The 17,259-nt window shown below is 38.9% G+C and overlaps 1 protein-coding gene across 1 annotated transcript; it reads left to right on the top strand.

The window, feature by feature from the left end:
- Positions 1-11,807: 11,807 nt before the first annotated feature.
- Positions 11,808-17,259, top strand: LOC105047381 (nucleobase-ascorbate transporter 2). Its single transcript, XM_010926295.4, is given in 15 exon segments — positions 11,808-12,215; positions 12,339-12,436; positions 13,215-13,391; positions 13,495-13,595; positions 13,845-13,920; positions 14,992-15,019; positions 15,022-15,050; positions 15,175-15,359; positions 15,435-15,531; positions 15,899-15,985; positions 16,099-16,157; positions 16,235-16,326; positions 16,422-16,499; positions 16,598-16,758; positions 16,864-17,259. Coding segments are annotated over 15 exon segments (1,578 nt in total). The 5' UTR covers positions 11,808-12,124; the 3' UTR covers positions 17,083-17,259.

Genomic DNA, 17,259 nt, shown 5'->3' with positions numbered 1-17,259 from the left:
ACCTTCCTCTCTATTTGCCGTGGGCCATTCCGCTCCAAGGCGCAACTGGAAATTTCCTCCAACCGCGGGATTTAATGCTGCACGTGCGCAGCTTCAATAATATCCTCCCAAGCACGCATCTTGAAGCTACACGAGCGATCACGCTTGCTTCCGTTCGAATTTTAAATGTTCGTGCGGGGAGTGATGCAGCCCCCCGTTCCCCTCTGGTTCTCTTTTTGGTGGATGAGGACCCGTTCACTGACTGGGGAGAGAAAGCTAAACGGCGCAAGAAAAGTCACCAACACGCATGCGAGGCATTATTCGAATGGACCGGACCCTAGAAACACGTCCGGTTGATTAAGGATGTTGGGACTTGTGTATAGCCCCAGGGAGGGAGACGGCTGGCAGGTGACCTAACGGTCCAGGCATGACATTGTTATGTCCGCGTGGCGAGAGGAGAATGGACAATCTGGGGGCGGGATGGTTGATCGTTGGTTGTCGGTAGCGGGATGCCGTACAGCTGGCGATTAGTGTATCAGTAGATCGGAATGGTTGACGAGATTCGGCGTATATGCCTGTCTGTGTTTTTTTATTTTTTATTTTTTTGGCGACCGCCTTTTTTGTTTTGACCAACCTAAGCCCCCCTGGGAGAACGGCTAGTTGGTTGGGAACAGCGTAAGCGGCGTGCTTTGCAGCTGGATGGATGCCACAAAAGTGCTGAGTATGAAAGATAGAGTTCCCATCCACGAGAAGGTATTGGTTAGACGACCGTATATATCAATAATTATTGATTGAAATGGTTCTAACAAATGCACAGCAAAAGCAGCGTACTTTACAGTTGGATGGATGCCAGACCACTTGAAAATCGCAGAGCAAGAAAGGAGGAGGGTCCCCACCGCTCACGGGAGGATATATTACTTCCATGGTGAGACTTTTTAGCAGGGCTTGCAAAATGTGATTAGGCTAGCCAACCTTAACCGGACCGGATTCAAATTCTAATTTTTTTATCCATTTGATCCATTTAATTCATTGAGAAATAGATTGGATCAAATTAAACAGATCAAGTAGATTACCGGTTATTAAAAATTTTAGCAAACTATATAGATTATATAGGTTGACCGATCAAGTAACTTACCTATTTATTGAATTGATCAAGCAAGTTAGATTGGTTTATCTATTCGGCAGGTTTAGATTTTAAATCTTAGACTGTTTATATAACTCAACCAACCCAATTGCCACCCCTACCTCATAAAGAGCCTAAATTGCACTGATCTTAATAGCAGCCAATCCCCCTATTCCACACAAGATTTTAGCAATTGGGCTTTTGTTATGGTACTGGTGTCGGGGCACCTAGCATTACTCTTATAAGTTTTTTAATGAACAACACTTCCCTTCAATAATTAAAAAAATGCATCGTACAATAAAAAGGAGTGAACCAGGTGCAAGTCATCGTGCTGTTCGCACGCTTGGAGTCACGGATTTGGAGCTTGGACGGGCCAGTTTTGGCGGAAGAGGGTCTGGTGGGGGGTTTTCGGACAGGCCTGGGCCCTACTGTGGACTTCGTTTGCCTTCTCTCAAACAGAAAGATGCGAACAAATTTCTTCAACAAGAAGAGAGAATGATTCAAACATCTATCTATTATGTACATCGTATATTCCAAAAACTAGTTTATGCTATATTATAAAATGAGAGATGAATATTGACATTTACCAAGCAAAATGCCTTTGATTTTTTGAGAAAATATTAAATGAAATTTATTTACCAAAGACAATTTCAATAAATATAAAGAAAATGGGTCCATTTTTTGACCTTTTTGATTACCAATTACATAAATTATTATCTCTGAATCCTACACATCCATCTTCCATTTTTAAGTTTAATATTTGGAGGTAAAATCTTAAATTGACATCCTAATATTCTCTCCGGTTTAAATTTTTTGCATGTATATTTTGCTTTCTACTAAACCTGTATCCCCAAAAACTGTAATTTTATTTTTTTTTTATTGAACATAGATCATACAGGACTGAGCTGCCAATCAGAAAGAAAAAGATAAATTAATTATTTTGCATGTATACTTTCATATCTACTAAACCCGAATCCCCAAAGACTGTAAATTTTTTTTTTTTTGTTTTATTGAACATGCATCATACATGTATGGGCTGCTAATTAGAAAGAAAAAGATAATAATTATAGAAATTTCAATTGCACAATAGACATGTGAGCCTTGGTGCAATGTTAAGACGGCTGATGTTGGTGTCTTTGGTTTGAAGTGCAAGAATAACCTCACCCTGTGCACCTATGTATGAAGAGTTCAAATTGTATTTTTCTTGAGAAAGAATGATTGATCTTCTTTTAGGACCTCAATCATCGGATGGTACTTACAGATCACAAGGTTGGCATCATGCTTTGAAAGCGGTATAAAGCACGGTCCAATGGTTAAAGTCACAAAAGAATCTTAATTATCTTTTTATGCGAAAGATATGAAACGGATCCATGCAGAAAAGACTGTGCATATTTGACCCTTTCTAAACTTTGGAGTGGTGAAAGTTTTGTGCACTGGCCCGGTACAACAAGGGACGCAAATGGGCAGAGCCTTATCCAAGGCCCTTTTAGATTTACCACGGAATCGGCCCAACAATGCTCATTGGGCTGTGTGCCATTCCCTTGGCCCTCTCATAGAGTGCGAGCAGGGCCAGAATTTAAGTTGTATTTGGTACCTGACAATCTATCCAGATTGTCGGTAATTTAAAGAGATCTTGTCGGATTACTACATTTGATATATTTTTTGGATGACAATATGAATTACTGTATTTGGTACGTTCTTTGAATTATCTTCTAGAAGGTAATTTAGATTATCTAAGAAAGGGTGGGTATCCAAATTATCAAATATTGATAATCTGATAATAAAATATTTGGATGAAACTGTCCTCATCAAAAAAATAAATTAAATTCTTTTTTTTCTCTTTTCATCACGTAAAGCTGCTCATACTGTTGCCTCCAAACCCTAGCTACCAAAATCCCCCCCTCTCACCTCACCTCTGGTCAACTTGGTGCTGTTCAACTCATTGCCGATGACAACTCTTCAGCCAGGGGGTTGGGGTGCGGTGGCTAGGGTAGCACGAACGGTCGGGGGATCGGAATGCAGTGCCGGAGGCGTGACAGGCAGGGGGTTGTGGGGGATGGGGTCAGGGGACGGCGGCACGGGTGGATGAGGGTGGTGATGGAGGCGGCCACGAGGGGCGCGGGGTGCGGATTCGTCGAGGGGCCAGAGGGGGTGCAGGAGGGTGGGTGGAGGCACGGACGGTCGGAGGGCGATACCAAAGGTGCGATGGTTGGGGGTACTGCGGGGGGTAGCTAGGGTGCGTAGAGCAACCGGAGGTCGTCAGGGGGTGGGGGGAGGGATGTGGCATGCAGGGGGAGGAGAAGGAAGGAGAAAAAAATAAAAATAAAATAATAAATAAAAAAATAATAAATATTTAAAAATAATAATAAATTTTTTAAATTTTTTTATAATAATAATAATAGCCACCGAATCATCTATTTTGATAATAAATAAGTTTTATCATTAAAAAAAGTAATAAATAATTTAATTATTTTAAATTTTAATATATTAAAAAAATAAATTTTTGAATATATATTATATAGATTGATTTGACTAAGAATTTGGATCACTGATTCTACTAAATATATGTTAAAATATTAAATTAATAATTTGATTTAAAAATATTTTAAAAATTTATGTTATATTATCGATAATTGATTATCATACCAAACATATCAATCAAGATTTTTAATAATTTTACTGTAAAATTATCTGCATGTATCAAACATAATAATTAATATTATTAATAATTTAATAATAATAATTTATTTAATAAATAATTTAAATTATTTTTTAAAATTATCTAACAATGCATCAAATGCAACCTTAGGTTTAGACCCCAAGTAACCCTTGAACCTTAGCCAAAGGTCAACTCAACTGTGTAAAGATGCACTTGTTCCTCTTAAGCCTTAGCCAAATGTCAGTTTAGGAATCTGTGCAAACAATTGAAAAGTAAAAGGTCCCAAACCAGCCTTATTTTGATTGGAATTTTTTTTTTCACGCTTTTGTCCCATAGAATCCGCTTTATTGGTACCGGATCATGTCCTTATCACTTCTAAAGCTTGTATTCTCCATTCTACGCCTCTTCCTCCATTACAATCATCTATGGACCAAAGTCAATTCAGAATGTCCAAATGCCTTTGCTCTTTGTCTACGTATGGGTTTCACGCTCCTGCTTCGTCTCAAGGAGTGTAATCTGCCAACTTTTGTGATGATGTTAATGCTTCACATTAGCTAATAATATTTTCACACGTCATGGTAAAAATTACGGAATTCTTTTGTTTTATTGTTTTAAAATTTTATTTCAACCCTCTCTTACATTGGGATTCGGGAGGTTGGGATAATTGGAATAGGGTTACACCCTGTTGTGCATAGGACTGTTAATGAGCTGAGCCAAGCTCGAACACCCTCTTTGTTCGAGTTCGGCTCAAATATGCAAGATTCGTATTCGAGTTCGTATTCATGTTCGACGAATAATTAGATATCTTGTTCGAGCTCGATTTATTGAGAGAATAAAATGTTTGAGCTTGGCTCGAATTTGACTCGTTAAATAAATCGAGCTTGAGCCGAGCTTACATATGTCTAATAATAATTATTATATTTAAATTATGTGACTAATTATGTGTAAATGAATGTTTAAAGGAAAAAAAAAAAGATTTGAAGAAAGATTACAATAGCCTACATAAAGGATGTAAAGATATTATTGTACGAATAATACAATAATATTTTAGTCTTTACATATCTTTAACAATCCAGGCTCATGAGCTTTCGAGCTTGAACAAGAGGTTGTTCAAGCTTAAGCTCATTAAACTAACGAGCACCATCTCGGGCTCGAGCTCGAACTTAAAACTTCATTGAGCTTGACTCACCAAGCTTCTTAACGAGCTGGATATAGGCTTGCTCACGACCAGCTCGATTTATCAACATCTTTAGTTGTGTAGGCATTTGTGTACAGCTCTCGTTTTACTTTTATTCTGACAGCTTTAACAGTAATCCAGTCACGCCTCCGATCCGAGATTTTGAATCGAGGGTCATGGCAACCGCCGCATACTCATAGAAAACTCTTCCCATAAGTATGCAAGGCATCTTATTATACTATCCTAAAACAACAGCGGAATAATTAGTCAATAATTTAAATCTAAAATATAACGACCTAAATTTTTTCTTTAATATCTCAATAAATTCAACAACGATTCAAAGGTTTGCATCAAATTCAATAAGCCTTTCAACCTAAAATAAAAGTATGAAGATTCTGCTTCTGATCACTCTTCCATTCATATCTTGTATCATCTTAATTCTTCAACATCTGTAAAAACAGTAAAATAGGAGGTAATGAGCTAGACAGCCCAGTAAGCAATGATCACTTTTCAATAGATTCCATCAGCATTTAAGTAAATCATCATTTATAAAAAATAAGCATATAGAGTTCATCAATTCGAAATCAATTTCAATTATGCAACATAATTCATGCCAAATTCATTTCTTTTTCGAAAATTCAAGTTTCTTTCCAAATTTCAATTTCTTTTGTTCTTCAATTTCTTTTCGTCAACCATAAGCTATGACCATATTTTTCCTGTGGCAGGATCATAATACCGCATATCTGCTTGCGGTAGGCTGCGAATCATCTGGCAGCCATGTCCTTTGGAACCGCTGGTCTCGCTGGCGGTTTGTCGCTGGCCTCTCTGACGACATGTCGCTGGTCTCGCTGGCGACATAAATCCTCAGGACAATCAATTGCCAACGTACATGCCCCCATTGGCAGGATTCTTTACTTCTTTCTTTTTTTTTTTCCTTTTCCTTTTTCTTTTTCTTTTCTTTTTCTTTTCTTTTTTTCTTTTCTTTTCCTTCTTCTTTTCTTTTTCTTTTTCTTTTCCTTCTTCTTCTTCTTCTTTTCTTCTTCTCCCGTGGGTTCCTTTGGGCCAAAACAGGGGACCCTGAGGTCTCCTCGTTGGGTGGCCGGCCGGCGGCGTAGCCGGCGTGGGGCGGCCGTCGGCAAGAGGAGAGACGAACCGCGGCAAGAGGAGGCCAAACCGGTGGTCGACGATGACCACCGGTGACGGAAAAACGGCAAAAAAAGAAGATTCTTTCGCAATAAAATCCGGCGACTTCGGTCACCGGCGAGCGTGCACATCGGCACGGGAAGGAAGGGGGAGGAGAGAGGAAGGGGAGGAAGCTTACCTCCGACGCCGGTGAGGCTTTTCCGGCGAGAAATTGGATGGCACAAGGACGGGTCTCCGTGAGAAAATTTCCGGCGATTGCCGCCGTTTTGTCCCGAGATTTCTCGATGAGAGGAGAGAGGAGGGTTCTCCTCCTTTAAATAGAACCAAAGGAGAGGAGTTTGACTCCTCTCCAGTGAGGTTTCCGACTCCGATTAGGAGCCGGTCGGGAGAAGAAGACTCCCTGCGGGAGTCTTCATCATTTTTTTTTTTTTTTGGTTTGTTTGGGCTGGCTGGGCTATCACAAATCCTAACTCTATTTATTGGTTCGAATCAATGGAGTTCTTTGTATATTAGTTATATAACTATTATATGCATATGGGCTGGTACAGTTCTCACGTTCAGACCCATTCCATCTCGACCTCAAGCAGTTTGAGCTTTAATTAACTGCTTGACTTCAAAAGGTTCAATTGTTAAAGAATAGGTTAATAATATAAAAACTATGCTTAACATACTAAAGGTAGGTTTGAGTCAAATAGCCAACCCAAATTCTCTATTACTTGTCTGCTATGAGCTATCTTCTGTTGTCGAAGGGGGAAAATGTTAAAAAACTAAGTGGGAAGGTCATAGCAAATGGATCTAAAACTATCTTTAGATCATCACAAAACTTGTTTACCCATCATTTTTCCTTCCTCTTTCAGCATTTGGTACAAAGTACACCATTGTTTCAGTAAAATAACAAAATCATATTGATTTAAAACTTCCACTATCGTTTGAGACTTTCCTAATAGTCGTGCTCCTGCTCTTTTTTGAGTAGCAGGCGCAATCACCAACAAATTCAAGTTGTGCTGGTCATGTTTCACTCGTATTGCCGCAAAATTTTAAGAGAGTGCTGATATAGTTGGAGCTGGACACTGTCCAAGATCTAAAACATCTAAAAAAATCTACAAGAGAAGTTTGCACTCATCAAAGAATATTCTGATGGGGGACTTCTGATACCTAACTTAGTCAGAAAATAATAAAGAAGAAAGAGAGATGGTATGGGAGAGCAGAGTATTCTTCTCATTATTCTCTTTTTAGTTGAGTTTGCTTATTTGAGGATCCTCTTCATACATCTTTTATATGAAGATTAGATCCGTAGGCTGTTAGTTGAAATGTATAGATTTGTTAGATCTGATCTTTAGGACATTGGATCACATTTTGATCATTTATTGAGAAAGGAATTTCATCCACTAACCTTCGAATTAAGATTGTTAATCATGGACGTCCATCTTGGACTTCACCTGCATGATTAGTTGAGTTGGTGGTCTGAAATGGGCATGGATCGAGATTTCGAGCCTGCATCTGATGCAACTTCACTAAGTTATCTTGGTGCGTCCCAAAAGAAGGGATCCATCCGGTTGGCGGGTCACCTTTACATCAATTTATATTGTTAGGTTGTGTTTGGTAGTTGGCAATCTATCCAGATTGCTGGTAATTTAATGTAGTTATCTGGATTACCACATTTGATATGCTTTCTGAGTTGGTAATCCAGAGTACCTCCCATGAAGTAATCTGGATTACCAAGAGGAGAAGTAGCTATTCAGATTATCATTATTTTGATAATCTTGTAATAAAGTTTTTGGATGAAACTGCCCTCCTCCCCTCCCTCCCTCTTCATGCGACGTCATTTGTCGCTTGCCCGTGCCTTCCCCCAACCCCCCTCCTATGATCGTACCACCTGCCGCTGCTCTGCGCTCTTGACCACTCCTCCTCTGGCAGCAGGGCCGTCTCCTACGCTGCCTTCATAGCCCTCGCCATCGTCCTTCCCGCCGCCACCTCCCTCTCTGTCCGTTCCCCGCCCTCCATCACCGCAATCCTTTTGTACCAACTGGTCCAGTTCCTAGAATCGGGCCTCACCGCCATCTCTTTCCTGACCCTCGTCCCTTTTTTCCACCGACATGACCTCCGATGGAACGAATGAGGGCGCAGCGCGGGTGGGTGAGGGAAGCAATGAAGGTGGCCGTGGGAGGCGTGGGGTGTGGATTCGCCGAGGGGCCAAGGGGCGGTGTGGGAGGCGTGACGGTCGAGGGCAGTATAGGACGACTGGAGGTTGGGGGAGGGAGAAAAAAATAAAAATAAAAGTAATAAAAATAATAATAATAAATATTAAAAAATATTTTTTTCATATAATAATTTTTATTATTAAAAAACTAAATAAATAGTTTAAAATATTAAACTAATAATTTGATTTAAAAATATTTTGAAAATTTGATGTTACATTACCAGTAATCTGATTGTCATATCAAATATGTCAATCAAAATTTTCAGTAATTTTACTGCAACATTACTTGTATATACCAAATACAGTAATCGATATTTTTAGCAATCTATTCAGATTATAGATAATTTAAATTATTAAATAATTTAAATTAAAATTATCTGATAATACATCAAATACAACTTAATTATTTCGATAAAAATTTTTGAAACTCATTGTGTAGAAAGCCAAGTGTTCAAATAGAAGAGCTTCGCAAACATGCACCAGCTGCATAAGCAAAAGCTATCTGAACACCTTGGAAGCTATAACGTCGCCAGCATAAAGGTATGACTTGTCACAGCTTTGCCTTCATGCCTCATGGTGTGCATTGCTTAGTTAAACAAAAAAAAAGGTCACATCAGAGCGTGACTCGAGCCATCTGAATTGATCACTAATCACCATATGACATGCTTAGCATCATGTTGTGAATGGAGTTTGGAACCTTTAAGGAATCCACCTCTCTTATTGGCTCTCCCTTCCTAATTAGGTGGCATAGTAAAGGAAAATATTTGCTCCACATGCATCTTCTCTACGTTGTCCTTGCACTCTTAATTGGTAGCAGCACATAAAAAGATTCTAATTGGATTGCGAAGCATGCTGCTTGCATATTTCCTACAAACCACAAGATTAATGACATGTTTGAGTCCAAAGAATTATAACTAACTAATGTTACTCTATCATCGGAAAAAAGTATATATGTTTTTTCTTTTTTTTTTTTTTCACATCATTAAAAAATTAGCTAGGAAAAACTAGTCAAATTTGAGATTGTGATCGAGTAGGACCCAAGCATGCACCAAATGGTTGAAAAGGGTGAAGCACACGTGCAAAGTGGAAGCACCAAATGCCTAAGACACGTGACTACATGGTCTCCATGTTGGCCATAAGCTTGGAGCCCTACCCCTGGGGCGGTAAAAACGTTGACAAATTGTTACCAAAAAAAAACGTACACAAATTTCTTTCATCATGGACCTTGTGACTTCAAGTATAAAAACGATGAGAAAATGGAGAGTAACCAGGGAAAGGAAAGAGGCATTTCCGCGGGGGAGCCCACAGGTTTCAGGTCTATAAAGAGCGGGGACCGCACGAACAGGGGCATTTGTACCAGTGTGAGGGTGCGGAAGTGGGTCCTTGGGCACTACGGTGAGGTTAATATTTTTCTAAAGACGTGTCGACGTCAGGAGATTCGCAGCTGCTCCTCACGTGAACTCCAACCCAAACCACCGACCACCGTCCAATTGCCGTTATTGCGCTGACTCACCCCTTTTCGGTTTTCTTTTCTTTTTCGGAAGCGGGGTTGTATCTTACGCGAGAAAGAAAGATTCAATTTCTGAGGCGCATCCACCGTTGGATTATCCACTGGTCACCTTCCGATCTGTGCAGACGGATGAATGCGGAGTTCGCGGCGTTGTGAGAGGTGTGCGTTGAGTGATCCAACGGTGGATTTGTGCGAAGGAAGGTGAGTCCTTCCTTTTCTCGGAGGATACAATCCCTTCCATTCTCCGGCTCACAAAAAAAGAAAAAAAATGCCGTTGCTTTTGAAAATTAGAAGGGTATAAAGTGGCCTTGGTACCCTGGTACCCTAGTGGGCACTGCCATGGAGACAAGGGCCCGTAGCTGGGGTTCCCTCATTAACCAGCCATTATTTTATCTCCTCCTAGTGCTTCAATGTTATTACAGATGGGTCCTCTCCATGCCATGATTATGAAAAGGTCATGCCACATCAGCAATTATATAGCACATTATCATATCAATTAGTCATAAAAAATAATGATTGACATCATATGCATTATAATAGATTATAATCATTACATCACTGATATAGTTTTGTTGTTGACCTATAGCGCCTCCACAATAACATTATTTAAAGTACATGCCTTGTTTAAAAATTAAAAAAAAAATCTTTGACATGAGCAACCGCCGTATTCAATAACAATCATCCTCAAGATATGATTCATGGATAATTGAATTTCTAGTCAAAAAATTTGGAAGATAGAAATGCAAATCAGATATCATTAATTGTAATGATAGAAATCCAGGTCAGATATCATTAATTGTGATGTTCATATAACCACTCAAATTTGCTAGAATGCAAAATTTAGAGATGATTTTTCAAAACAAAGGCTAATTTGACATACAGCAGAAATATTTTTTAAAAACAATTGATAAAAAAAGCTATCAATCTTGTATTTAAGCCAAATGAGTGATGCTTACAATTTAGATTGATTCTTAATCTTTTGTAGCATATAAATAATTGATGACATAAATATTTTAAAAAAATAATTAAATAAAATTAATAGTCTATTTTTAGGCACCTTCTTTGTTTTCCTATATATGACTCTCAGCGAGTGATATCCAAAAGTTAATAATAACCATCTCAAATTTTTTGGAATCTACCTATTTGAAGTTAGACAGATTTGTACCTAAATGCAAATGGAGCTTATATTGAAATAAATTATTTATATTCTTTTTTGTTTATAAAACTAAAAACTCTCCATTTTGCTATTATATTTAATATTTTTATCATTTAACCAATGAATATTTGTGAATCTAGATCCATAATCAAATACAACATTGAGGACGAGGAAAGTTACAAGCAATGAAATAATAGCGTATTATTACTATCCTTCGATGAATTAAAGTGAATCATATTCTGGCTGAACTTGCCTTTTTACCAATACCGTCATTGCTCACTCAAAAAATCACTCTTTTCAATATATTTGTATCAGCTAAAGGTCTGTCTGCTATCAATTTTGCACCTAAACCTCATCTTTTGTGGGATGGCCCCTTTTTTTTCTGTCCAAGTCAAATTCAATTCGGACAAACAATACTCCCTAATTTTAAAAGTTCAAAAGAATCTTCATTACACCTATCATACTACTACTCTTATTTCTCATAACCTTTTCTAATTAGCCCCATAATTAATAAAATTAGAATGTTAACAACCACACTTGATGTGGCCTAGGTGAATGGACCAAAGTACAGCCAAGAGCTAGCCTTTTCCGAAGGAAAAGCTAGTAAAGAAAAACAGTAAATTTGTAGATTAGATGACATAAATAACATCACGCCAAAGTTTGTTTCACCCTTTGAAACACATGAGACACCCAACGGTAACTTTCCTTTCCCCCATTTTTTTTTATTCTTCAACACCTTTGGAATGTTTTGGCTTCTAGGGGCTTTTCCGTCCAAAAAATACCAACGGGCCAATTCCTCCAGATAAGAGAGAGAGGGAGGGGGGAAAGCTAGAGATAAAAAGGGAACATAAAAAGGAGAAGAGGGCAGTGGATGGCAAGTGTTCTTTGTCTCAAGCCAGCCCGTCTTTAAGCGAGCCAGCGTCACCTCTTTCCTCCTCCTCCTCCCCATTCTCCTTTCCTTTCCTTCTTATCCCAATGCCCCTCAGCTTTTCTCCCAGTTCTCACTTTTTCTCTTTTGGCGATTGATTCCTACTTTGCATATCCCTTGCCAAAATTCCATCTTGGTATCGATATACGAAATTTCCGGGGTGGTTTTAGAGAAAAGTTTCTGTTTTTTCTCTTGTTTTCGTTGATTTCTTCTGCTCGGGTGCTTGGTGTTTTGGTGGTCTAGGAGAAGATGACGGATTTCAAGCCGGAGGAGATCAGCCATCCGCCCATGGATCAGCTCCAGGGCTTCGAGTACTGCATCGACTCCAACCCATCTTGGGGTATGCCAGATTAGCACCAACTCTCTCCTTTTTTTTTCCTATTTGAATCCTTCTCTATATGGATATATAACTAAAAAAAAAAATGGGCCATGCTACTGTTTGTGGTTGTGTTTTGGGTTGTAGGAGAAGCGATCGCTTTGGGCTTTCAGCATTACATACTGGCGTTGGGAACGGCGGTGATGATCCCCACCCTGTTGGTTCCTTTGATGGGTGGAAGTGATGTGAGATTTCATTTCCTCTCTTTCCTATCTTTTTCATATTAAATGGACTAGCACTGATTTTTATTAGAAGTTTCCTTTTTAATAAAAGATTGATTTGTGTATATTAGATATGTTCTTTTTGAATGATCCATTAGTTTGCCATTTAATTGAGAACCTTTCAGGAAAAAAAAAAAACTTGGAGCGTCCTTATAGTACAAGGATGTGATTATGGATACTTTTAAGCCATTGATCACACTCGAAGTTTGTCGAATGAGTTTGTGGAACATCTGGGATTTTGATAGTGTCAAAAACCAATTGTCATGAGAACGATTGTTCTGTAATCATTTAATATGACCCATGTATTACATCATAGCGTCTTATATCGAGAAAAGAAAGTGTCATTGTGTGAGCATGCAATTGCTACTTCTATGCATGCAATGTAGTGGATGCTGGTATACTATGCTAGAGTCTTCATTTCTAAGAACCGAGCATTTTGTGATCAATTCTCGAAAGATCAAGACGTGATAACACATGGTAGAGATGTCGATCATGTGTAAAAAATCTCGGTCACCTTTTTTGGATTCTTAAATGGAGTTTTCAGAAGTTGTAGCATGAAGATAAACTAAGAAAGTTGTGATGAGTGTTTTCATAATAATGATGTGTTGTTAGCCTCCATCCTCATCACTCACCACATTGGACTTAACATATTTTTGTGTGGACCAATATCATTTACAAAAAGACTCAAGCAGTGCCATATGCAATTAGTTTTAGTTTGACACAAAGTTCATTGGTATTGTAGGATGATAAGGTCAGGGTGGTTCAGACATTGCTATTTGTGACTGGTATAAACACATTGCTGCAAACCCTATTTGGGACGCGCCTTCCAACCGTTATTGGTGGTTCTTATGCATTCGTGGTCCCGATCATCTCCATAATACAGGACTCGTCGCTGACACGGATATCTAATGACCATGAGGTCAGTGAACTAGCTACATAGCTCTCATCTTGTCCCAGTCCTAGAAGAAACCATTTGGCTTATACTGAATGTTCTAAATGCTGCTTTGTTTGCATGTGTACAGAGGTTTCTTCAGACCATGAGGGCCACACAGGGAGCCCTGATAATCTCTTCTAGCATTCAGATCATTCTAGGTTACAGCCAGCTGTGGGGTATTTTCTCCAGGTACAGCTTCTTGCTGTGTCTGCGCTATTAGCTGTAGTTTTGGTTCTCTTCTTATGCTGGTCGGCTGCATGATATCTATGTTAATGTGGGCCGTCTAATCAATCATCACTTGGACCAACCATCCTATATGCCATCCAAATTAGAATTTTGGTAGTACTCTATATGAAAGGGTCCACCAAATGGAATCTTTTGATGTAATTTGTATCTAGTTTGATTTGGTCTCGCTGATGGGTTTTGTGTCTGCCTCAGGTTTTTTAGCCCGTTGGGAATGGTTTCAGTGGTGGCGCTGGTGGGCTTTGGGCTTTTTGATAGAGGATTCCCTGTGGTACAACTGCTATTGCCATTACTTGTATTCCGTGTGATGACTAGTTTGGTTTGGCTGTCTGCACTTCCCACAAATTTGAAATATATTTATAAAACAATCGTTGATGTAAATTAAATAATTAAAGAAACTGTTAGATGTAGGCATTCCAAGTTCTGAAATTTGCAAGATAACTGTAGGCTAAATTCAAGTGTTTCCTTTATTTTTAGCCTCCCATAAGCATTGATGAGCCGAGAGCATATTTAGGTCTTTTGTTCTTAATCAAACAATCATGTCTAGTGTCATTAGCATCAAGCTTGCTAGATTTCTTCTTTGGCAATATTTACACCCACACAAGCGTGTAGATCTCATGTTCTTACTAAATTAAATAGTTGTTTCTGGTGTAAGAGAAGCCATCGTAAATTCTGCTTGATAGGTTTATTGTATCATAAATCTCATAAAGAAACAGGGCTAAGGATTTTTTCTTTTTCTTTTTTATTCTTCAGGAAACATAAAATGTAATCCTGCTCCTTTACCATATCCAACTTAATAAAGATGTTTTCATATAAGAGCAGATTTATGATCATATTTGTTAGCACATGACATTAAATCTTTGACAACATGAGAACTAATGGAATATAATACTGAATTTCATGTCTAAGATAAATGAACCTACAAATTTTATCATTGCTTGCCAAAGACAACAAATTTTTAGAATGATCTATAAATCAAGCCATTTCATTAGTGTTTTCCATTTGAGGGCATAGCTAATAAGCATTCAATGTTCATATAAATATTTTTAAAAATTATTGCTTAAGGTACCTTGCAAGAATTTTAATTTAAATATCAATGCTTAAAATTATATTTTACAAACTAATGAGTTCTCTGTAATTTTAGCATTTTTTGTTAAATTTTATTAACTTCATGAAGAGCAATTTTGATGATCGATCTTCTTTTACAGAACTGTAAATATCTATTTCTGAACTTGTGTCAACGCATCAAGTATTCTATAGGACGCATTAGAACATTTCCATGTTCTTTGCCTCTTGCTGCAAAAATTCTTTTAACTTGATACATTCTTGATGACATCATCAGGTTGGGAGATGTGTGGAGATTGGCCTTCCATGCTAATCTTATTCATTGCATTCTCCCAGGTACTAACAATTACTTCAGTCCACCACCTCTTTTGTTAAGAAAACCTGAAACCATCCTCTGCTTCCACCATTCACTTACTTCACCACATTGACACTGCCCCCATCCCACTTCTCCTCTCTTCAGTATCTGAAGCATCTACATGCAAGGCGTGTGCCAATACTGGAAAGATATGCCCTCCTGATCTCCATCACCATCATATGGGCCTATGCTCACATCCTCACAGTGAGTGGTGCATACAGGCACCGCCCCTTGATCACCCAGATCAGTTGCCGTACCGACCGTGCCAACCTCATCTCTTCTGCTCCTTGGTAAGTCAACTCATGATGCCTTTGTCTCTCTTCATCTCTTCTATATACAGGAATTCAGATGTCATCAAATTGCAGGATAAAGATCCCATATCCATTGCAATGGGGTCCCCCAAGCTTTGATGCTGGTCATTGTTTTGGGATGATGGCTGCTGTCTTAGTATCCTTGATTGAGGTAAGTGATGTCGAAATCTTAATTCATGTTAAATTTAGACTTACATCTAGTTCCTATTGGACTCAACCAAAACAGGCCAATTTTTATGTCCCTATCTCTTTTTTTTTTTTTTTTTTTGCTAAATCGGATATATTATACATTTCTTGTATGAATACATCTATGAAGAGTATTTGTGAGTTGTATGAAGGTTAGCATGGTCCACAAAATAGTTCATGACTCTATTACAAAACCAAACAAAGGAAAATGGAAGTGGCTGTGAGCAGCCTTTGTAAAAAAGCAGAAGCAACCCTAAGGCCTGTTATGACTAATTTGTTGCACTATGCTTAGTGCTATTAATTAGTTGACATGTTGTGCTGTTATGCTGCAGTCAACTGGGGCTTACAAAGCTGCAGCTCGGCTAGCAAGTGCAACGCCACCTCCTGCTCATGTTCTGAGCCGAGGCATTGGATGGCAGGTGAGTAAATACTTACCTGGTCATATTGTTCTCTAAATCCTGTTGCCGAGATGATAGATTTTGGATTTATTTATGTCGATGGTGCTTCTTATTTATGCTATCTGAACAAACAGGGTGTAGGGATCCTACTAGATGGGCTTTTTGGCACTGGGACTGGCTCTACTGTTTCTGTGTACGTGCATCTTCTTCAGCACTAAAATATTTAGAGGTTCTTACCAACTGTTACAGCCTAATTTGAGTATAATACAGGGAGAACGTTGGGCTTCTTGGATCAACAAGAGTTGGAAGTCGCAGAGTCATTCAGATATCAGCTGGTTTCATGATATTCTTCTCCATATTGGGTGAGCAATGCTTCCACAGAACACCATGTGGGGTGATTCATTTTGGCAGTTGTTTTATCTTATGATAACATACTGAAGTTATACTGTTGTCACAGGGAAATTTGGAGCACTGTTTGCCTCTATACCATTCACAATCTTTGCTGCTGTATACTGTGTTCTCTTTGGTCTTGTTGGTATGTTCTCTCCCTGTCTTCCTCATATGTTGAGAATTTTCCTTTCCTTCTGTGGTATAACTTGTTTCTAGTCTCATAGCAATTGTTGGTGTTGTCAGCGGCGGTGGGGCTATCCTTATTGCAGTTCACTAACATGAACTCCATGCGAAACCTCTTCATCACCGGTGTCTCCATCTTCCTTGGCCTATCAATCCCCCAGTACTTCTTCCGCTACACCGCAAGCGATCAGCATGGTCCTGCTCACACAAGGGCCGGATGGGTTCGTATTCGTCTCCCTCTTATTTCCCCTAGAATCACATACAATCTTGACATTTTGTGTGGGTTGGATTCGAATTGTAATCTAATATTATGCATTGCAATGCAGTTTAATGACTATATTAATACAATCTTCTCATCTCCACCGACTGTTGCATTGATCGTCGCTGTGTTCCTCGACAACACGCTTGACTTCAAGGATGCAGATAAAGATAGAGGGATGCCATGGTGGGCCAGGTTCCGAACTTTCAAAGGAGATAGCAGGAATGAGGAGTTCTACACTCTCCCCTTCAACCTTAACCGTTTCTTTCCTCCATCTGAACCATAGCTTTGCAAGTTAGAGAAGGAAAGGGAAAGGTCTGAGACTCAGACTGTTGAGCAGAGGGTGGTGGATACAATGTAGGTTCCAGCCAAAGTTCTGATGTGGTAAATTTTTGCATGGGTTTCTAGTCATTGCATGTATATTTTTAATTTGTTGGGCAATAAAACTGGTTGTTTCTTCTAA

The sequence above is a fragment of the Elaeis guineensis genome, chromosome 6 (assembly GCF_000442705.2).
Source record: "Elaeis guineensis isolate ETL-2024a chromosome 6, EG11, whole genome shotgun sequence".
Taxonomy (NCBI): Eukaryota; Viridiplantae; Streptophyta; class Magnoliopsida; order Arecales; family Arecaceae; genus Elaeis; species Elaeis guineensis.
Note: the sequence above shows the minus strand (reverse complement) of the source record. Positions and strands in the feature narration are given on the sequence as shown.